Genomic DNA, 23,434 nt, shown 5'->3' with positions numbered 1-23,434 from the left:
TCAAGCCACATTGCTCGAATCAATGGTATTTATCTCATGCCTTAACTCGCGAAATCTTGCTTCATCCAAGGGCTTCGTGAAAATATCTGCAAGGTTGTCATGAGTGTTGACATAGTTGAGCTCGATCTCTCCTCGCCTAATGTGATCCCGGATGAAGTGATACCGAATCTCAATATGCTTCGTCTTGAAGTGTTGCACCGGGTTGAGAGAGATCTTGATGGCACTTTCATTGTCACACCAAAGAGGCACTTTGTCACAAGTGACACCGCAATCCTTTAAAGTTTGCCTCATCCATAGGAGTTGTGCACAACAACTACCGGCTGCTACATACTCCGCCTCGGTGGACGAGAGAGACACACAACTTTGCTTTTTGGAAGACCAACTTACCAAAGAGCAACCAAGGAATTGGCACCCTCCAGAAGTGGACTTCCTATCCACTTTGTCTCTCGCCCAATCGGAATCCGAGTACCCTACAAGCTTGAAGTTTGATCCTCTTGGGTACCATAAGCCAAAGTTTGGGGTATGAGCCAAATATTGAAAGATTCGTTTGACCGCCACATAGTGACTTTCCTTAGGTGCGGCTTGAACCCGTGCACAAATTCCCACACTCAACATGATATCCGGTCTAGATGCACAAAGGTAAAGCAAAGATCCAATCATGGAGCTATATACCTTTTGATCCACCACTTTACCATTGAGATCTATGTCAAGTTGGCACTTGGTGGGCATTGGAGTGGAAGCCGGCTTGACGTCACTTAGCTTGAATCTCCTGAGCATGTCTTGAGTGTATTTGGATTGGTTGATGAAGTTTCCTTCTCTTCTTTGCTTCACTTCGAACCCTAGAAAGAACTTCAACTCTCCCATGGAAGACATCTCGAACTTTGAGGTCATGCGAGCGGCAAATACCTCATTGAAAGCTTTGTTAGGGGAACCAAAGATGATATCATCAACATATAATTGGCACACAAACAATCCCTTTGACCTTCTTAGTAAAAAGAGTGGGGTCGATTAGCCCAACTTCAAAACCACGGTCTTGTAACAACTCGGTAAGGTGGTCATACCACGCACGTGGGGCTTGTTTAAGGCCATAGAGTGCCTTATCGAGTTGATACACATGATCAGGAAAGTAGGGATCCTCGAACCCGGGGGGTTGCTTGACATAAACCAATTCATTAATGGGACCATTAAGAAAAGCACTCTTCACATCCATTTGTTGTAACTTAAAGTTATGATGAGAAGCATAAGCAATCAACATGTGAATAGATTCAAGACGAGCAACGGGAGCAAAGGTGTAGGATCTAGAAGTAGATGTGTCTAGAGGGGGGTGATTAGACACTTCGTGCTAAAGTTGCAATTTTTAAGCCTTTTCGGTTTAAGTGGAGTTTAGGCACAATTTCAGCACACACAATACATATCAAGCAAGCAAGCAAAGAGTATATGAGCAGCGGAATGTAAAGCATGCAACTTGCAAGAATGTAAAGGGAAGGGTTTGGAGATTTCAAACGCAATTGGAGACACGGATGTTTTTCCCGTGGTTCGGATAGGTGGTGCTATCCTACATCCACGTTGATGGAGACTTCAACCCATGAAGGGTAACGGTTGCGCGAGTCCACATAGGGCTCCACCCAATGGTAACGGTTGCGCGAGTCCATGAAGGGCTCCACCCACGAAGGGTCCACGGAGAAGCAACCACCCACAAAGGGTCCACGAAGAAGCAACCTTGTCTATCCCACCATGGCCAACGCCCACGAAGGACTTGCCTCACTAGCGGTAGATCTTCATGAAGTAGGCGATCTCCTTGCCCTTACAAACTCCTTGGTTCAACTCCACAATCTTGTCGGAGGCTCCCAAGTGACACCTAGCCAATCTAGGAGACACCACTCTCCAAGAAGTAACAAATGGTGTGTAGGTAATGAACTCCTTCAAATGATAGTCTCCCCAACACTCAACTCTCTCTCATAGGATTTGGATTTGGTGGAAAGAAGATTTGAGTGGAAAGCAACTTGGGAAGGCTAGAGATCAAGATTCATATGGTAAGAATGGAATGTCTTGGTCTCAACACATGAGTAGGTAGTTTTCTCTCAGAACATATGAGTAGGAATGGTGTGTGTGTTCTGATGGCTCTCTCACCGAATGAGAAGGAGGTGGAGGGGTATATATAGCCTCCACTCAAAATCCAACCGTTACACACAATTTACCAATCTCGGTGGGACCGAATCAGAAAACTCGGTCGGACCGAAATGGTAAACCTAGTGACCGTTAGGAATTTCGGTGGGACTGACATGCAACTCGGTAGGACCGATTCGGTTAGGGTTTGGGCATAACGTAATCTCGGTGAGACCGATTACACAAACTCGGTGAGACCGAGTTTGGTAATTAGCTAACCAGAGAGTTGGTCAGGCAAACTCGGTGGGACCGATTTGCTCTTTCGGTGAGACCGAGTGGAACTCGGTGAGACCGAAAAGTTACAAAGGGGAAACACCGAGTTTACATTGCAATCTCGGTGGGACCGATTGCATATCTCGGTGGGACCGAGAATATTACAATGGGTAACAGAGAGTTTGCAATCCCATCTCGGTGAGACCGAGATCCTTATCGGTAGAACCGAATTGCTAGGGTTTGGCAGTGGCTTATGACAAGTGAAACTCGGTGGCGCCGGATAGGAAAAATCGGTAGGACCGAGTTTGGCTTAGAGTTTAGGTCATATGTGGATGTGGGAAAGTAGTTGAGGATTTTGGAGCATATCATTAAGCACATGAAGCAAGAGGCTCATTAAGCAACACCTCATCCCTCCTTGATAGTATTGGCTTTTCCTATGGACTCAATGTGATCTTGGATCACTAAAATATAAAATGAAGAGTCTTGAGCTTTTGAGCTTGAGCCAATCCTTTGTCCTTAGCATTTTGAGGGTTCCACTTTCACATCCATGCCATGCCATTGTTGAACTTATCTGAAACATGCTAGATAGAAGTGTTAGTCCAACAAGAGATATGTTGTCATCAATTATCAAAACCACCTAGGGAGCACTTGTACTTTCAATCTCCCCCTTTTTGGTAATTGATGGCAACATACATCAAAGCTTTTAGATAAAGATATAAAGAACAGCAAGTAAAGCTTTGGAAGAACATGTAGCAAGCATAGGCTCCCCCTACATGTATGCACTCATGTAGATATGAAATATAGAGGCATGAGAGAGCATAAACATGACAGAGTAGGCAATGTGTTACATGTATCTTGGCCATATGCATCAGAGCAAAAGATTATTAAGGAAAATACCTTCATGCTCATGAGTCCTTCTTGCAAACAGTATGTACATAAGCAAGAACTCCTCATACTCATGATCTTGATGCATATACTTACCTTGTGGTCTCGAGTTGGCTTAGGATGGAATGGACCTGCAAACAAGGTTAGATAACACAGGTACGTCCACTAGCCAGAGCAAACAAAAGAAACCACAAGAATGCCAAGACTGGGATGACATGTAGAGAGTGATAACATTGGATTCAACATGTCCCCAAGAATAAAGATATGCAATGAATTTGGCTGATTTCTTTTCCCTTAGGTGTCTTGCTCCCCCTGAATCTTACATGGGATATTGGGAGAAGATAGGAAACAGAAAAATCAGAGCTGAATAGAAATTAATTCAAATGAGTTCATATGAACATGTCTTTCCCCCAAAAAGACATGTGGCAACATCTCCCTGGAAATCTCTCTCTCCCCCTTAGCAACATCTGGGATCCTTGAGACTTTCTCTCCCCCTTAATACTTTCTCTCCCTTGATGTAATCTCTCTCTCCTACAAGCTTTGATGTGATCTCTCTCTCCCCCTTTGACATCAATTTCCAAGAAGGTTTTTCCTGGAATCCGTCGAATAGGTTTGGTCCTTGAGATTCAGCACAAAGCAGAGGATAAAATTGTGATGCTTGTGGAGGACAAGATTCATTTAGTGGAGCTAGAACAGAAGAAATGTAGAATAAGTGGCAAATTGGTTTTCTGATTGCAAAGTCGGTGGCACCGAGTGGCATATTTCGGTGGTACCGAAAATATTCGGTTGGACCGAAATTTGCAAGTCGGTGATACCGAGTTTACACATAGAAACACACTTGTCACCTCAGCTCACTAGACAAGTAAGATCTCACAAAGATTTGCAATGAATTACCTGAAGGATTTGCAAGGAATTAAATGCAGAAAAAACACAAAGAGAAAAGAGAAGAAACTGAAAGATCTAGATGAAGGTTTTTTTTGTTAAAGAAAAGAAACTAAACATGCATGAGACAAATGCAATAACACAGAAAAGAACACAAGAGAACTTCATCTAGAGTTGGGCGGTGACATAGTCACCTATGTTAGAGTATATTGACTTAGGAGTCAAGTGAGAACACTTGATCATAGGTCATACTCATCGTTTAAGCTCAAAATGGGGTTACCATTTTTCGTTTAAGCATCTTGATGTATTCACATCTTGTTGAGTTGCTTTGACTCATGTCTTGGAGTAAAGCTTGCATGCCTGCAGGTCGACTCTAGAGGATCCCCGGGTACCGAGCTCGAATTCGCCCTATAGTTGAACTTGTGTGGGTGCTCAAGGTTGATGTAGCTCATCAAGAGTTGGGAGCACCACTTGGAGTTTGAGTTCATCTACCTACATGGGTTAGTTCTTGCAAGGAAGAGCACTTGTGTATCCAAAAAAAATGACAATCATGAAGCTCAACATAGAATTTGTCAAAGGATATGTTTGAATGGTTTTGTGCTTCCTTGTCTTCAACCACCATTGTGTAGAGTCTTGGTGATATAGAGGTTGCTCAAGATGTGAGTGAGTCGCAATCTCATGGAATTAGATTCAACCAAGCACCTACATGGGTTAGACAACATGCAAGGTACAAATATATCCAAGACATAAGATAGTTATCATAAGAGATATATCATGGATTAGTCATAAGCTCATGTCTTGCATGTATCCAATGGAGTTTCTACTCCAAATTCGAAGCATCAATGATGTTCAATTCTCCTCTCAACCTGCAAAACACTTTCTCATCAAGCGGTTTAGTGAATATATCCGCTAATTGTTTATCGGTGCGAACATGCTTAAGATTGATGTCACCCTTAGCAACATGATCTCGAATGAAATGATGACGAACTTCAATATGCTTAGTTCGAGAATGTTGTACAGGATTATGACCAATTTTGATAGCACTTTCATTGTCACAAAGCAGTGGAACATGTTTCACATAAATCCCATAATCTTTAAGAGTTTGGGTCATCCAAAGTAATTGAGCACAACATGAACCAGCGGCAATGTATTCCGCTTCGGCGGTGGATAAGGATACCGAGTTTTGTTTCTTGGAAGACCAAGACACAAGAGATCTACCAAGAAATTGACAAGTACCCGAAGTGGACTTTCTATCAACCTTGTCTCCGGCATAATCTGAGTCGGAATAGCCAACAAGATCAAAAGAAGACCTCTTAGGATACCAAATGCCAAAGTTTGGTGTATGCATTAAATATCTCACTATCCTTTTCACAGCCTTAAGATGACAATCTTTAGGAGCAGCTTGATATCGTGCACACATGCATACACTTAGCATAATATCGGGACGTGAGGCACATAGGTATAACAATGAACCAATCATAGAGCGATAAACCTTTTGATCAACTGGTTCACCATCTTTGGTTAAATCATTATGTCCACTAGTAGGCATGGGTGTAGACATACCTTCTCATTCTTGCATATTGAACTTCTTGAATAAGTCCTTGGTGTACTTTGTTTGAGAGACAAATGTACCTTCCTTAGTTTGCTTGATTTGCAATCCAAGAAAGAATTTGAGTTCACTCATCATAGACATCTCAAACGTCTCTGACATTAGCTTTCCAAACTTTTCACTAAAGAGAGGGTTAGTTGAACCAAATATGATGTCATCAACATAAATTTGGCATACAAAAAGTTCTCCATTAACCTTTTTAGTGAAAAGAGTAGAGTCAATTTTACCAATTTCAAAACCACTTGTAGTAAGGAACTTGGTCAAGCATTTATACCATGCTCTAGGAGCTTGTTTAAGACCATAAAGAGCTTTGTGAAGTTTGTAAACATGATTTGGTTTCTTAGGATTGACAAAGCCGGGAGGCTGTTTGACATAAACTTCCTCCTCTATTTCTCCATTTAGAAAAGCACTTTTAATGTCCATTTGGTACAAGGTGATATTATGGTGATTAGCATAGGCAAGTAAGATGCGAATGGACTCAAGTCTAGCAACGGGAGCATATGTCTCACCATAGTCCATACCTTCGACTTGTGTGTATCCTTGGGCGACGAGACGTGCTTTGTTGTGGACCACTTGTCCATCTTCATCTTGCTTGTTGCGAAACACCCATTTGGTACCAATGATGTTGTGGTTGTTGTCGGGCTTCTCAACCAATGTCCAAACTTGGTTTCTCTCAAAATTATGTAGCTCTTCATGCATAGCGTTTATCCAATCCGGATCTTCCAATGCTTCTTCAACCTTCATTGGTTCAATGCTCGAGATGAATGAATAGTTTTCACAAAAGTTAGCTAAACGAGTTTTTGAGCGAGTGATTCTCCCGGTTTGTATATCATTGAGAATTTGCTCGACGGGATGATCTTTGGCAATTCTTGCTCGAACTCGCGAGAGCTTTTGCTTGGGTCTTTGTTGAGCATCTTCTTCATCTTGTTCTTCTTCTTGGCCTTCTTCATTGTTGACGTCGTCGTTCTCTTGTCGTGGTGGAGAAGGAGGTTGTTGATGTTCATCTTGACGTACTTCCTCGTTTTCTTCATCTTGGTGTGGCCCACTTGTGGATGCTTCCGTGTCGATCCTTGGTTCACCTTGTTGTGAAGTAGAAGCTTCCACTTGGACGGATGAAGTACTCTACTTCACCTCCGTTGGACAAATTTTGCCAATGGACAAATCTTGAATTGCTTCTGAAGGGTCTTTGTCTCCTACATCAATTGGCAATTGCTCTACTTGCGAGCCATTAGATTCATCAAACTTCACATCTACCGTCTCTTCAACCTTTCGGGTGAAATTGTTGTAGACACGGTAAGTGTGAGAGTTTGAGCCATAACCAAGTAGAAAACCTTCATGAGATTTGGGAGCAAACTTTGAACGACGATGCTTATCAAGAATGTAGCACTTTGAGCCGAATACTCGAAAGTATCCAACTTGAGGCTTGTTACCGGTGAGGAGCTCGTATGCCGTCTTGCCGAGTAGCTTGTGAAGATATAAGCGATTTGTTGCGTGACAAGCTGTCTCAACCGCTTCTGCCCAAAAGTGCTTTGGCGTCTTGTATTCATCAAGCATTGTCCTTGCCATTTCGATGAGCGTCCGGTTCTTCCTCTCAACAACTCCATTTTGTTGAGGTGTGTATGTAGCCGAGAACTCGTGTGAAATCCCTTCTTCGTCAAGAAAGGTGTCCACATTTGCGTTCTTGAACTCCGTTCCGTTGTCACTCCAAACCTTCTTGATCTTCACATCAAACTGATTTTGGGCTTTCCTAGCGAAGTTTCTAAAGATCTTCTGGACCTGCGATTTGTCATTGAGGAAAAACACCCACGTAAATCTTGAAAAATCATCAACTATAACTAGACCAAAGGAATTTCCACCGAGACTCTTGTAGGCATTGGGACCAAAAAGATCCATGTGAAGCAGCTCAAGTGGCCTCCTTGTGGTCATGATGTTCTTCACTGGATGTCTTCCTCCAACCTGTTTACCTGCTTGACAAGCACTGCAAAGTCTATCTTTATCAAATATGACATCATTAATTCCAAGGACATGATTTCCTTTAATAAGTTTGTCAAGATTTCTCATGCCAACATGACCTAGTCGTCTATGCCACAACCAACCTTTTGAGGATTTAGCAACAAAGCAAGTTTTAGGTTGTGCCTTTTTAGAGAAATCGACAATGTAAAGATCACCTCTACGCATACCAGTAAAGACCATTTTATGATTGTCCCGACGAAATACTTGGAAATCTACCTCAGTAAACAGGACATTCAAACCAAAATCAGCAAGTCTAGATACTGAAAGTAAGTTGTAGCCAAGAGATTCAACGAGCATGACATTTTGAATGGAACTATCATGTGAGATGGCCACCTTACCAAGGCCAACCACTTTACCCTTTGAATTATCACCAAAGGTGACATATTTTCGAGGGCCGTTGTTTTCAGCAAGCTCACGAAACATCTCTTCATCTCCGGTCATATGATCAGTACATCCACTATTAAGAACCCATTCCTTTCCTCCTGATTCATATCCCCGAAGATTTGCCATAAGACCAAAATGTCTCATTGCATCGTCGAGATCGAGGTCACTATCATCATAATATTCCTGTTCACCATGATCTTGTGATTCATCATTTCCTAGAGAGGGTAATTTATCAGACAAATGATCATCAAAGTGGTCACTTTTATGAATTCTTATGGCTTTGAGTATGATATCATTAATGATTTCAACATCCCCTTTAGCATGCTTAAGATTGGCAAGTTCAAGAAGACATTTACCAAAACTAGGATCACTAGAGTTCATCTTACTCAAGGCAATGGATTTATGGAGAATTTCATCCAAAGTTTTCAAGGAATGATTGGGAAATCGTTCCTCAAGAAATTTCCATATAGTATAGGCACAATCTTGAGTAGGCAAACTAGCAATCAGATTTTTGGGCGATCCTCTAATGATGAGCTCAACAGTTCTAAGATTGCGAATCATGTCAATATCTTCATCTAGGGTAGGATGCAAGGGATCAATATGCGTTGCACAAGGGCTAGCAATATACTTGTTCAAATGATATTGATTGAAGATTACAAGCATTTCATTTTTCCACTCATGAAAATACTTTCCATCAAGAATAGGCACTCTATGTCTAAGACTCCCTAGAGTAGACACATCCATCTTCCTCCAATGGTGATTAAACCAAGGCAATGGAGACCAAAGCTCTGATACCACTTGTAGGATCTAGAAGTAGATGTGTCTAGAGGGGGGTGATTAGACACTTCGTGCTAAAGTTGCAATTTTTAAGCCTTTTCGGTTTAAGTGGAGTTTAGGCACAATTTCAGCACACACAATACATATCAAGCAAGCAAGCAAAGAGTATATGAGCAGCGGAATGTAAAGCATGCAACTTGCAAGAATGTAAAGGGAAGGGTTTGGAGATTTCAAACGCAATTGGAGACACGAATGTTTTTCCCGTGGTTCGGATAGGTGGTGCTATCCTACATCCACGTTGATGGAGACTTCAACCCACGAAGGGTAACGGTTGCGCAAGTCCACACAGGGCTCCACCCAAGGGTAACGGTTGCACGAGTCCACGAAGGACTCCACCCACGAAGGGTCCACGGAGAAGCAACCACCCACAAAGGGTCCACGAAGAAGCAACCTTGTCTATCCCACCATGGCCAACGCCCACGAAGGACTTGCCTCACTAGCGGTAGATCTTCATGAAGTAGGCGATCTCCTTGCCCTTACAAACTCCTTGGTTCAACTCCACAATCTTGTCGGAGGCTCCCAAGTGACACCTAGCCAATCTAGGAGACACCACTCTCCAAGAAGTAACAAATGGTGTGTAGGTAATGAACTCCTTCAAATGATAGTCTCCCCAACACTCAACTCTCTCTCATAGGATTTGGATTTGGTGGAAAGAAGATTTGAGTGGAAAGCAACTTGGGAAGGCTAGAGATCAAGATTCATATGGTAAGAATGGAATGTCTTGGTCTCAACACATGAGTAGGTAGTTTTCTCTCAGAACATATGAGTAGGAATGGTGTGTGTGTTCTGATGGCTCTCTCACCGAATGAGAAGGAGGTGGAGGGGTATATATAGCCTCCACTCAAAATCCAACCGTTACACACAATTTACCAATCTCGGTGGGACCGAATCAGAAAACTCGGTCGGACCGAAATGGTAAACCTAGTGACCGTTAGGAATTTCGGTGGGACTGACATGCAACTCGGTAGGACCGATTCGGTTAGGGTTTGGGCATAACGTAATCTCGGTGAGACCGATTACACAAACTCGGTGAGACCGAGTTTGGTAATTAGCTAACCAGAGAGTTGGTCAGGCAAACTCGGTGGGACCGATTTGCTCTTTCGGTGAGACCGAGTGGAACTCGGTGAGACCGAAAAGTTACAAAGGGGAAACACCGAGTTTACATTGCAATCTCGGTGGGACCGATTGCATATCTCGGTGGGACCGAGAATATTACAATGGGTAACAGAGAGTTTGCAATCCCATCTCGGTGAGACCGAGATCCTTATCGGTAGAACCGAATTGCTAGGGTTTGGCAGTGGCTTATGACAAGTGAAACTCGGTGGCGCCGGATAGGAAAAATCGGTAGGACCGAGTTTGGCTTAGAGTTTAGGTCATATGTGGATGTGGGAAAGTAGTTGAGGATTTTGGAGCATATCATTAAGCACATGAAGCAAGAGGCTCATTAAGCAACACCTCATCCCTCCTTGATAGTATTGGCTTTTCCTATGGACTCAATGTGATCTTGGATCACTAAAATATAAAATGAAGAGTCTTGAGCTTTTGAGCTTGAGCCAATCCTTTGTCCTTAGCATTTTGAGGGTTCCACTTTCACATCCATGCCATGCCATTGTTGAACTTATCTGAAACATGCTAGATAGAAGTGTTAGTCCAACAAGAGATATGTTGTCATCAATTATCAAAACCACCTAGGGAGCACTTGTGCTTTCAAAAGGTTTCACCGTAGTCGATACCCTCGACTTGGGAGTAGCCTTGTGCTACCAAACGAGCCTTGTTGTGAATGATAATCCCATGGGCATCTTGCTTGTTCTTAAATATCCACTTGGTTCCAATGACATTGTGATTCCCCGTCGGTCTTGGCACCAATATCCACACTTTGTTGCGCTTGAAGTTGTTGAGTTCTTCATGAAGGCATTGAGCCAATCCGGATCTTCTAGCGCCTCATAGACCTTGTGGGGTTCCACACAAGAGACAAACACGTGATGCTCACAATAATTTGCTAATTGTCTACGAGTGCTTACCCCCTTTATTAAGCTTCCAAGCACATTCGTCATGAGATGATCCTTGGTGGATAGCTTGGAAGCAACCTTGGAGGCACGACGCTCTAGTTCCTCCTCGGGGGTGAGACGAGGAGTGGTCATTTGATCACCTTGAGCGTTGTCTTGGGCTTGTTCTTGATCTTGAACTTGCTCGGAGGAGAGAACTTGACCTTGGGCATCACTTGATGTGTCAACACCGTCTTGAGCGTGATCTTGCCCTTGGTCATGTTCTTGAGGATGAGGGCCTTCATGTTGTTCTTCGGAAGCGTGTGGGCCTTGGGTTGGTGATGGATCCATTTGAGTAGAGCTTTGTCCTTCTCCTTCGGCCACAAGGGGTTCCTCAATGGGTAGGATAAAGCCAACACCCATTCTTCTTATGGCTTGGGGAGGAATTTCATCACCTACATCACAAGTGCCACTTTGCTCCACTTGGGAGCCGTTATTCTCATCAAACTCCACGTTACTCGTCTCCTCAATAAGTCTCGTGGATTTATTGAGGACACGGTAAGCATGAGAGTTTGTAGCATAACCAACAAATATGCCCTAATAAGCTCTAGCCTCAAACTTAGACAACTGAACACCTTTCTTGAGAATGAAACACTTACACCCGAATACCCGGAAGTACTTGAGGTTGGGCTTGTTACCGGTGAGTATCTCATATGGAGTCTTGTTCAAGCCCTTGCGAAGGTAGAGCCGATTGGATGCATGACACGCGGTGTTGATGGCTTCGGCCCAAAAGTTGTACGGAGACTTGAACTCCGCCATCATGGTCCTTGCCGCATCCATCAACGTCCGGTTCTTCCTCTCCGCAACACCGTTTTGTTGAGGGGTGTAAGGTGCAGAATATTGATGCTTGATCCCCTCATCACTAAGAAACTCATCCAAGGTGTAGTTCTTGAACTCGGTGCCGTTGTCACTTCTTATTGTCAAGATCTTGGCATTGTGTTGACGTTGTGCTTCATTTGCAAAGTCAATGACGGTTTGTTGGGTCTCGCTCTTCCTCTTGAAGAAATACACCCACGTGTATCTTGAGTAGGCATCCACAATCACCAAGCAATACTTCCTACCTCCAAGACTATCGAAGGATGGAGGCCCAAAGAGATCCATGTGAAGGAGCTCCAAAGGCCTCTTTGAGTAAATGATAGTCGTGGGAGGGTGAGCCTTCTCATGTAGCTTTCCTTCGATACAAGCACTGCAAGCACGATCTTTAGCAAAACTAAAATTCGTTAGTCCACGGACATGGTCCCCCTTGAGGAGACTTTGCAAAGATCTCATATTGACATGGGCTAAACGGCGATGCCAAAGCCATCCCACATCAACTTTAGCCATTAGGCATGTCGCGGCCTTAGTGGGTCGCTCCGAAAAGTTAATCACATATAGACCGTTCTCGACATGCCCAACAAAGGCTACTTTAAGAGTCTTGCTCCACAAGAGGGCCACGGTATCGATATCAAAGAAAGTGGCAAAGCCCATGATTGCAAGTTGACGAACGGAAAGTAAATTGTATGCAAGGGACTCAACAAGCATGACCTTCTCGATCGTGAGATCATGAGAGATGACCACCTTGCCAAGTCCCAATACCTTGGAGGATGAGGCGTCACCCCACTCGACATTGGTGGGCATAGATGGAATCTTGTGCACGTCCACCACCAAGTCCTTGCTTCCGGTCATATGATTTGTAGCTCCGCTATCGAGCAACCATGATCCCCCATCGGAAGCAAACACCTACAAGAGATTAATACTTGGTTTTAGGTACCCATTTTGTAATGGGTCCTTTGATGTTAGTAACAAGGGTCTTTGGAACCCAAATAGACCATTCAATGTATTCATGAAGAGAACCAACGAATTTGGCATAGACATGCCCATCACTAGCACGGCATAACACATAAGAAGGATTAAAGTCACCGGCTTTGATGCGAGGAGTGACATCGCCCCTTTTGACAATGCCACCCTTCGCATTGTTCTTCTTCTTCTCCTCGGAGGAACTTTCTCCCTCCTTCACAAAGGTTTGCATGAGAGGAGAAGGTCGTTTGGTCTTGTCATTCTTCTTCTTGTTCTTGGAGTCGGTCACGTACCCAACCCCTTCCTTGGCTACAACTCCCTTTTGGTTGATCAAGAGATCGTTGAGGTTCTTCTTGCCTTGTATGCAAGTCACAAGACCTTTCTCAAGTTGCCCCTTTAGCTTAGCGTTCTCCTCAACGAGATGCACATGCTCACAACACGGGTTAGTAGCATTTGCATTATCAATTAACATCATACGAGGGAAAGTGGCTTTTTCCTTGGTTAGCTTTACTTGAAGTTGATCATGAGACTCTTTGAGTCTAGCATGAGCACCCTTCAATACCTTGTGAGCCTTGTCAAGTAGATCAAACTACTCTTTGAGTCTAGCAAGATAAACCTCAAGTTTGGCCTTCTCGGAGTTTAGCACATGAGAAACAATGAGGACATGATCATAATCTTTCTTTAACTTAGCATGATCAACGTTTTGTGACTCCTCAAGAGCCAAACGAAGACCACGCTCTTCCTCAAGAGCATTGGAAAGATCTGAAATCTCATCGGCATAGTCACGACTATGCCCTTCCATCTTGGTGATGGTGTTTTCGTGAGCCTCGATCATGTCATTGGCTTCACCAAGTTGTTCCAAGAGAGCAACAAAGTGCTTCTTGGATTTTCCCTTGAGTTTGCCCATAAAGGCCTCAAACTCATTAGCCTCCACATTAGCTCCCTCAAGTTCATTAATGCTATCCGTCGGAGAAGGATGATTAATGATGGTAGTTTTGATGTTGGGGGTTACCTTGTTGGTGGCTTTAGCCATGAGGCACTTGGCGGTGATGCTCTCATTGGGTGAGTCGAAGAGAGACACCCGTGGAGTCGTCGCAATGGCAACGGAGGCCATGGCAACCGACTCATCACTTTCATCATCGTCATCATCCTCATTGTACTCTTCTTGTACCACCAATGCCTTGGGAGTAGTCTTCTTGGTGAAGTTGCTCTTGTTGGGGAACGACTTGGTCTTGTCCTTTCGGATGAGCTTGCCACCATTGTCTTCCCTCTTCTTATACGGGCACTCCGCAACAAAAAGACTCACGTTGCCACAATTGTAGCAAGTCCTTACGCGTTGCTTGATCTTCGTGCCACTTGAGTTGTTTTTGATAAAGTTTGGCCTCGAGTTTTTCTTGCTCCAAAATTGCCTTGAAGCAAGTGCCATGTGTTCATGATACGCATACTTCGTATCTTCATGGTTGCTCTCCTCTTCTTCCTCCTCTTCTTCTTCAACGGCGAGCTTGGCCCTCAATGCAAGGTTAGGCTTCTTTGCCCTTTGAGAACGGAGCACCGCATTGTCGGCGGTCTTGTCCAAAATGTTCATGGCCAAAAACTCATCCAACACTTCGCTTGAGGTCAAAGTGTGGAAGTCCGGTCTTTGACGAATGACGGAGGTCAAAGCAAGAGAAGTAACACTAAAGAGTTTGCACAAGTAAAGGTAAGAGATAACCAAGAGTGGATCCAGTGAAGACGAGGATGTGTTACCGAAGTTCCTTCCTTTTGAGGGGAAGTACGTCTCCGTTAGAACGGTGTGGAGGCACAATGCTCCCCAAGAAGCCACTAGGGCCACCATATTCTCCTCACGCCCTCACACAATGCGAGATGCCGTGATTCCACTATTGGTGCCCTTGAAGGCGGCAACCGAACCTTTACAAACAAGGTTGCGGCAATCTCCACAACTTAATTGGAGGCTCCCAACACAACCACGAAGCTTCACCACAATGGACTATGGCTCCGTGGTGACCTCAACCGTCTAGGGTGCTCAAACACCCAAGAGTAACAAGATCCTCTAGGGATGAGTGGGGGAATCGAAAATCCCTTGGTGGAAGTGTAGATCGGGGCCTTCTCAACCACTCCCGAGCAAATCAACAAGTTTGATTGGCTAGAGAGATAAATCGGGCGAAAATTGAGCTTGGAGCATTTAATGGAGCTTGAGCATTAATGGAGCTTGGGGGGAAGAGGTAGGTCAAAGGAGAAGAAGGGGACCCCCTTTTATAGTGGGGGAAACAATCCAACCGTTGCCCCACCAACCAGCCCCGCACAGGGCGGTAGTACCGCTAACGGGGGCGGTACTACCGCTGAGCCAGCGGTACTGCCGCTCCAGCGAGCGGTACTGCCGCTCAGAGAAGAGCAGCAGGGATCTGGACCCAGCGCGGTACTACCGCGGTGGTAAGGGCGGTACTACCGCTCCGAAACGGTACTACCGTCCCTACAACCGCAACTAGTGCCGCAAAACCCGACACGAGAAAAAGAGCCCTCGAGTCGAGGCGGTAGGAGCCAGATAGCCCAGCGGTAGTACAGCAGCGGGGTCACAGGCGGTACTATCGCTGCGGAGCGGTACTGCCGCTTGTGACCCTTCGGCGGTACTACCGCTGGTAGTGCGGTACTACCGCTGGGACACAGAAGAGAGAGGATCACTCCATCGAGGCTGAGGACGAGGCGGTGGTGCCAGGCAGGCCAGCCGTAGTACTGCTGTGGAGTCACGGGCGGTACTACCGCTGCGGAGTGGTACTGCCACTTGTGACTCCTCAACGGTACTACCGCTGGGTTGCGCGGTACTACCGCTGGAACCCAGACAGGACCTAGAAGAGAGAAGAGATCTCTCCAATGAAGTGGAAGAGCTCGGAGGGTGAAAAGCTGACGTGTACGTGTCGATTCCACCCATGCAATACTCCAGCGGACCCCCTCTTGATAGTACGGTGCCCTCTACGCAACTAGTCCACCAAAAGAGAAGCGAAAGAGCTACACCGTCTTGAATGACACTCCAAAGGGAAGAAAATGTCTCGTGCCAAGGATGAATCTGTGAACTACTCAAAGCACATGATTAGTCCGCAAACATGTTGTCATCAATCACCAAAACTACCTCGAGAGATATATGCCTCAACACTCTTCAACCCATACATTGTTTAATTTCCCTTCGTACTTACCGGAGGATGATTGCTATGATGATTGTAATGATCCCGTTGATTCTTTTGAAATATCCCTTTTGATGATGCTTGCTATGCTTGTGGCCAAGATGACAATATGAATTATGCTTATGGAGATGAACTTGCTATAGTTCCTTATGTTAAACATGAAATTGTTCCTATTACACCCACGCACGATAGTCCTATTATCTTTTTGAATTCTCCCGACTACACTATATCGGAGAAGTTTGCCCTTATTAAGGATTATATTGATGGGTTGTCTTTTACTACTACACATGATGATTTTGATAGATATAATATGCATGTGCTTGCTGCTCCTATTTGCAATTATTATGAGAGAGGAACTACATCTCTGCCTCTTTATGTTTCCAATATGATAAAATTGCAAGAAATTGTTTATACTATGCATCAGCCTTTACTTTGTGTGCATGAATTGTTCTTTTATGACATGCCGATGCATAGGAAGAGAGTTAGACTTTGTTGTTGTACGATATATGTTACTTTGTGCTCACTACTAAATTAAAAATCATTGTTAATTAAAATTGGCTTTGATATACCTTGGGATCCGAGTGGATCCATTACTTGAGCACTATATGCCTAGCTTAATGGCTTTAAAGAAAGCGCTGCCAGGGAGACAACCCGAAAGTTTTAGAGAGTCATTTATTTCTGTTGTGTGCTTTTATAAAGTTTAAATATAAAAATAATGTGCCAAGGTTTGCCTTTAGGATGTTTACATTTGCTTGATGGTTTGTACGGTGCAGGACAGAAACTTTGTCTGTAGTGCGCGATTTTACATTTTGAGCTGGAATGTCAAATGGTTCTGATTCTTTTTGCACTGTCTTCATATACAAATTTTTTATTTTTCCTAATTTTTGTAGAATTTTTAAAGTATCAGAAGTATGGTGAATGTTCAGATTATTACAGACTGTTCTGTTTTAGACAGATTCTGTTTTTGATGCATAGTTTGCTTGTTTTGATGAAACTATCGATTCATATCAGTGGATTAAGCCATGAAAAAGTTATATTACAGTAGACACAATGCAAAAATAAAATATGAATTGGTTTGCAATAGTAGTTAGATTAGTGATTTGCTTTATTATACTAATGGATCTTACCGAGTTTTCTGTTGAAGTTTTGTGTGGATGAAGTGTTCGATGATCGAGAAGGTCTCGATGTGAGAAGAAGGAAGAGAGGCAAGAGCTCAAGCTTGGGGATTCCCAAGGCACCCCAAGTAAATATTCAAGGAGACTCAAGCGTCTAAGCTTTGGGATGCCCCGGAAGGCATCCCCCCTTTCTTCAACAAGTATCGGTATGTTTTTGGATTCGTTTCGTTCATGCGATATGTGCAATCTTGGAGCGTCTTTTGCATTTAGTTTTCATTTTTATTTTATGCACCATGATGGTATGAGATAGTCCTTGGTTGATTTATAGAATGCTCTTTGCACTTCACTTATATCTTTTGACTATGGCTTTATAGAATGCTTCATGGGCTTCACTTATATTATTTGAAGTTTGGATTGCCTGTTTCTCTTTACATAGACAACCGCCATTTGTAGAATGCTCTTTTGCTTCACTTATATTTGTTAGAGCGTGGACATATCTTTTGTAGAAAGAATTAAACTCTCTTGCTTCACTTATATCTATTTAGAGAGATGACATGAATTGGTCATTCACATGGTTAGTCATAAAATCCTACATGAAACTTGTAGATCACTGAATATGATGTGGTTGATTCCTTACAATAGTTTTGTGATATAAAGATGGTGATATTAGAGTCATGCTAGTGGGTGGTTGTGAATTGTAGAAATACTTGTGTTGAGGTTTGTGATTCCCGTAGCATGCATGTATGGTGAACCGTTATGTAACGAAGTTGGAGCATGAGGTATTTATTGATTGTCTTCCTTATGAGTGGCGGTCGGGGACGAGCGATGGTCTTTTCCTACCAATCTATCCCCCTTGGAGCATGCGCGTAGTACTTTGTTTCAATGACTTGTAGATTTTTGCAATAAGTATGTGATTTCTTTATGACTAATGTTTAGTCCATGGATTATACGCACTCTCACCCTTCCATCATTGCTAGCCTCTCTAGTACCGCGCAACTTTCGCCGGTACCATAAACCCACCATATACCTTCCTCAAAACAGCCACCATACCTACCTATCATGGCATTTCCATAGCCATTCTGAGATATATTGCCATGAAACTTTCATCATCATCATATACATGACTTGAGCATTCATTGTCATATTGCTTTGCATGATCGTAAGATAGCTAGCATGATGTTTTCATGACTTGTCCGTTTTTTGATGTCATTGCTACGCTAGATCATTGCACATCTCGGTACACCGCCAGAGGCATTCATATAGAGTCATATCCTTGTTCTAGATACCGAGTTGTAATATCGAGTTGTAAGTAAATAAAAGTGTGATGATCATCATTATTAGAACATTGTCCCATGTGAGGTTATCAAAATAAAAGTGGCCAAAGAAGCCCCAAAAAAAGAGAGGGGCCAAACAAGCCTACAAAAAAAAGAAAAAAAAAAGAAAAAAAATGAGAGAAAAAGAGAGAAGGGGCAATGTTACTATCCTTTTACCACACTTGTGCTTCAAAGTAGCACCATGTTCTTCATATAGAGAGTCTCTTGAGTTATCACTTTCATATACTAGTGGGAATTTTCATTATAGAACTTGGCTTGTATATTCCAACGATGGGCTTCCTCAAATGCCCTAGGTTTTCATGAGCAAGCAGGTTGGATGCACACCCACTTAGTTTCAGTTTGAGCTTTCATATACTTATAGCTCTAGTGCATCCGTTGCATGGCAATCCCTACTCACTCACATTGATATCTATTGATGGGCATCTCCATAGCCCGTTGATACGCCTAGTTGATGTGAGACTATCTTCTCCTTTTTGTCTTCTCCACAACCACCATTCTATTCCACCTATAGTGCTATGTCCATGGCTCACGCTCATGCATTGCGTGAAAGTTGAAAAGGTTTGAGAACGTCAAAAGTATGAAACAATTGCTTGGCTTGTCATCGGGGTTGTGCATGATGTGAGTATTTTGTGTGGTGAAGATGGAGCATAGCCAGACTATATGATTTTGTAGGGATAACTTTCTTTGGCCTTGTTATTTTGAAAAGACATGATTGCTTTATTAGTAGGCTTGAAGTATTATTGTTTTTATGTCAAATGATAGACTATTGCTTTAAATCACTCGTGCCTTAATATTCATGCCATGATTAGACATATGATCAAGATTATGTTAGGTAGCATTCCACATCAAAAATTATCTTTTCTATCATTTACCTACTCGAGGACGAGCAGGAATTAAGCTTGGGGATGCTGATACGTCTCCGTCGTATCTATAATTTTTGATTGTTCCATGCCAATATTATTCAACTTTCATATACTTTTGGCAACTTTTTATACTATTTTTTGGGACTAACATATTGATCCAGTGCCCAGTGCCAGTTCCTGTTTGTTGCATGTTTTTGTTTCGCAAAATATCCATTTCAAACGGAGTCCAAACGGGATAAAAACTGACGGATATTTTTTTGGAATATATATATGATTTTTGGGGAAAAAATCCACGCGAGACGGTGCCCGAGGTGGCCACGAGGCAGGGGGCGCACCCCTGACCCTCGTGGGCCACCCGTAAGGAGGTTGATGCCCTTCTTTCGCCGCAAGAAAGCTAATATCCGGATAGAGATCGTGTCAAAATTTCAGCCCAATCGGAGTTACGGATCTCTGGGAATATAAAAAATGGTGAAATGATAGAATCTGAGAACGCGGAAATAGAAAGAGACAGAAAGACAAATCCAATCTCGGAGGGGCTCTCGCCCCTCCCGTGCCATGGAGGCCATGGACCCGAGGGGAAACCCTTCTCCCATCTAGGGAGGAGGTCAAGGAAGAAGAAGAAGAAGGAGGAGGAGGGGGGCTCTCTCCCCCTCGCTTCCGGTGGCACCGGAGTGCCACCGGGGGCCATCATCATCACCGTGATCTACACCAACACCTCCGCCATCTTCACCAACATCTCCATCACCTTCCCCCCTCTATCTACAGCGGTCCACTCTCCCGCAACCCGCTGTACCCTCTACTTGAACATGGTGCTTTATGCTTCATATTATTATCCAATGATGTGTTGCCATCCTATGATGTCTGAGTAGATTTTCATTGTCCTATCGGTGGTTGATGAATTGCTATGATTTATTTAATTTGCTTGTGGTTATGTTGCTGTCCTTTGGTGCCCATCATATAATTGCGCGCGTGTATCACACCCTAGGGTTGGTTGTATGTTGATAGGGCTATGTATTGGAGGGCAAGAGTGACAGAAGCTTCAACCTAGCATATAAATTGATGCATACGGGATTGAAGGGGGACCAATATATATTAATGCTATGGTTGGGTTTTACCTTAATGAACGTTAGTAGTTGCAGATGCTTACTAATAGTTCCAATAATAAGTGCATAGAATTCCAAGTAAGGAATGACATGCTAGGAGTGGCCTCTCCCACATACTACTTGCTATCGGTCTAGTAAAGTAGTCAATTGCTTAGGGGCAATTTCGCAACTCCTACCACCACTTTTCCACACTCGCTATATTTACTTTATTGCTTATTTACTTACAACAACCCTTACTTTTTATTTACGTAATCTTTATTATCTTGCAAACCTATCCAACAACACATACAAAGTATTTCTAGTTTCATACTTGTTCTAGGTAAAGCGAACATCAAGCGTGTGTAGAGTTGTATCGGTGGTCGATAGAACTTGAGGGAATATTTGTTCTGCGTTTAGCTCCTTGTTGGGTTCGACACTCTTACTTATCAAAAACTGTTGCGATTCCCTATACGTGTGGGTTATCAGTGCTCGTAGGGGTAGGGTGTGCGTATGCGTTCATAGCGGTGAGTGTATGCGTGTTTATATGAACGCTTGCGTCTGTACTGTGTAAAAAAAAGGGAGGTCCAACAGTAGAACTTCCAATTGATTTTTTTTTGAAATTTGAATTTTAAAATATAATATATAAGGAAAACATAGTGTGATCCGTGGACCATCCCGTCCAATGTCACTGGACGTGCATTAAAATAGACACACCAAATTTTCACAGACATATTTAGACGTGTCCACAGACAGTGATAGGGAAGCCAGTCATTCGACAAACATCAAATAAGCATCAAATCCGAACAATAGGGTGGGCCATGTAAACCCAGAGAAAAAAACACATGTGGTGTAGGGAGATGTAGTTCAACTGACAAGTCAGACAGGTGGATGTCCGTACTCCCCCAAACCTCCTCCGATTCTCTACTGCATCCTATGATGTAGTTTAAGATAATGACTTCAGACTTCGGAGTTTCAAACATATTTATGAAGATTTGAGAAACACATGTTCCATATATATGCATGAATAGCAAGGTTGCGAGTAGATTCACATGATCAAAAGTACAATTTTGTAAAATAAAAAGAAACAAAGTGTAGAGTTTCATTACTTTCAACAAAACAAACAAAGTGTTTCCCAATTTATAAGAAGAAGTTTTTAAGTGTCACAAGTCTGTGAGATGCCGAGATAGAAAACTCCATGTAAGCATGGCGGCAGGCCAGGCCGGCAAGACTTGGAACGTACTCCATGGTATGCATCATGTTTGGAGCCATGCTGTAGCTTGACTTGGCATGACATGAGTTGTGCCCCGAGAAGCAGAGAGCAAGAGTTTTGAACTTCTACATTTCTCCAGCCTTCATGGAACTCCGGCGGGCCATCAACTCGTCTATCAGCCGGCCAACAGCATTGTAGGAAGATCCACCGTCCTCCACCGCGCTCCTCGCCTTACCACCGAGGGCCTTGGCCTTCTTTCGCATGGCGTCACCCTCCTCGCCGTTGCCCATCAATCTCCCGATGGATCCGGCGATCACCTCGCCGCCGATCACCTCGTGGGCCTCCACGCACGATGCGTAGTCCTTGGCGCCGATGCTGACGCCCACCTTGAGCAACTCCACGATAACCTTCTCGTTGTTGAACTGGTCTGCATACCGCGGCCACGTGACCATCGGCACGCCGGCGCTCACGGCCTCCAGCGTCGAGTTCCAGCCGCAGTGCGTCAGGAACCCGCCGACGGCAAGGTGGTTCAAGATGAGCATCTGCGGCGCCCAGCCTCGGATGATGAACCCGCGGCCGCCGTGTGCCGTCAGCTCGGCGAAGCCTTCGGGCATCCACTCTGAAGAGTCTGGACATGCGGCGCCGATCACCCACACGAAATTCATGCCTGAGAGCTCGAGGCCGCGTGCCAGCTCGTGCAGCTCCGCCGGCGAGAAACTGGTTAGCGTGCCGAAGGAGATGTACACCACCGAGACGGCCGGCTTCATGTCCAGCCACTCGATGCAGTTGTCCGCGTCTGGCGAGAGCGCGTCGGTGCCTCTCCCGGCCATGTCCTTGGTGGCGAGTGCCACCGGCCCGACGAGCCACGCGCGCCGGCCAAGCGTCGTGCGGTAGTGCTCGACGTAGTCCGGCTCCAGCTCGTGGAAGCTGTTGAACACCTCGCCGAAGCTCCTCTGGTCCGCGGCGTTCAGACCCTCGAAGAACGCCCAGCCCCAGTGTTCCGCCTCGTTCGCGGGGTCCATCAACTGGCTGCGCCTCAGCTCGACACGGTGCGGCAGGCCCGGCAAGGAAACGAGGGCGTCGGGGTCGTCGGGGACAGTCGCTAACGGGTTGTTGCGCAGCATGGTGTCGATGCAGGACAGCGCGAACATGCTGCTACCCATGAACGCAAGGCGCGGGACGCCGTGCTCCGCGGCGGCGTCCACGGACCATGGGAATAAGCTGTCGGACACGACCGCGTCGGGGCGGTTGTCAACCAAGAACCGGTCGAAGGGCTCCCGGAGCAGCTGCGCCGCCTCAAAGAACTTGCCGCGGTCGCCCTGGGATTTAATGGCCGTGCCGTTCTCGACGCCCGGCGGGAGCCCGACGTCAGGGAAAGGCACGACGGAGATATCGATCGCCGGGGAGTTGGTGCCGGCGAAAGCGTCGTTGGCACGGTCGACGGCCGAGCGCATGATGGCGGCGTTGACGGGCGTGGTGAGGATGGTGCACCTGACGCCGCGGGCGGCGAAGAGCGCGGCCATGTCGGCGATTGGGATGAGGTGGCCGTGGGCTGGGAACGGGAAGAAGAGGATGTGCAGCGGCTGCTGCTGCTGCTCGCCTTTGACTGCCATGGCTAGCTGCTTCATGTGACGACAGAAGTATACTGCGGCGCGGCTAGTACGGATATGATGAGTTTGAGAGATGGACCTAGGCTATAGGAGTGATACGTACCATGGTTTCGGAGCAATTAAGAAGAGAGCCGTGTAGAGAGGAAGGAGAAGTAGCTTCTGGCTTGGTGATCTCCGCCTACTAGAATCCATCCAAGTTGCTTGGAAGTGCCGTTCGAGATTTTGATGCCTTCA

At 44.7% G+C, this 23,434-nt stretch overlaps 1 protein-coding gene across 1 annotated transcript; it reads right to left on the bottom strand.

The window, feature by feature from the left end:
• Nucleotides 1-21,522: 21,522 nt before the first annotated feature.
• On the bottom strand, nucleotides 21,523-23,203 carry LOC125535471 (scopoletin glucosyltransferase-like). The gene has a single exon (XM_048698528.1). The coding sequence runs from the start codon at nucleotides 23,201-23,203 to the stop codon at nucleotides 21,716-21,718; it is 1,488 nt and encodes a 495-aa protein (XP_048554485.1). The 3' UTR covers nucleotides 21,523-21,715.
• Nucleotides 23,204-23,434: the final 231 nt, after the last annotated feature.

Source organism: Triticum urartu, chromosome 1 (genome assembly GCF_003073215.2).
Source record: "Triticum urartu cultivar G1812 chromosome 1, Tu2.1, whole genome shotgun sequence".
Taxonomy (NCBI): Eukaryota; Viridiplantae; Streptophyta; class Magnoliopsida; order Poales; family Poaceae; genus Triticum; species Triticum urartu.
The sequence above is the reverse complement of the archived record's forward strand: the minus strand, read 5'-3'. Positions and strand labels throughout refer to the sequence as shown.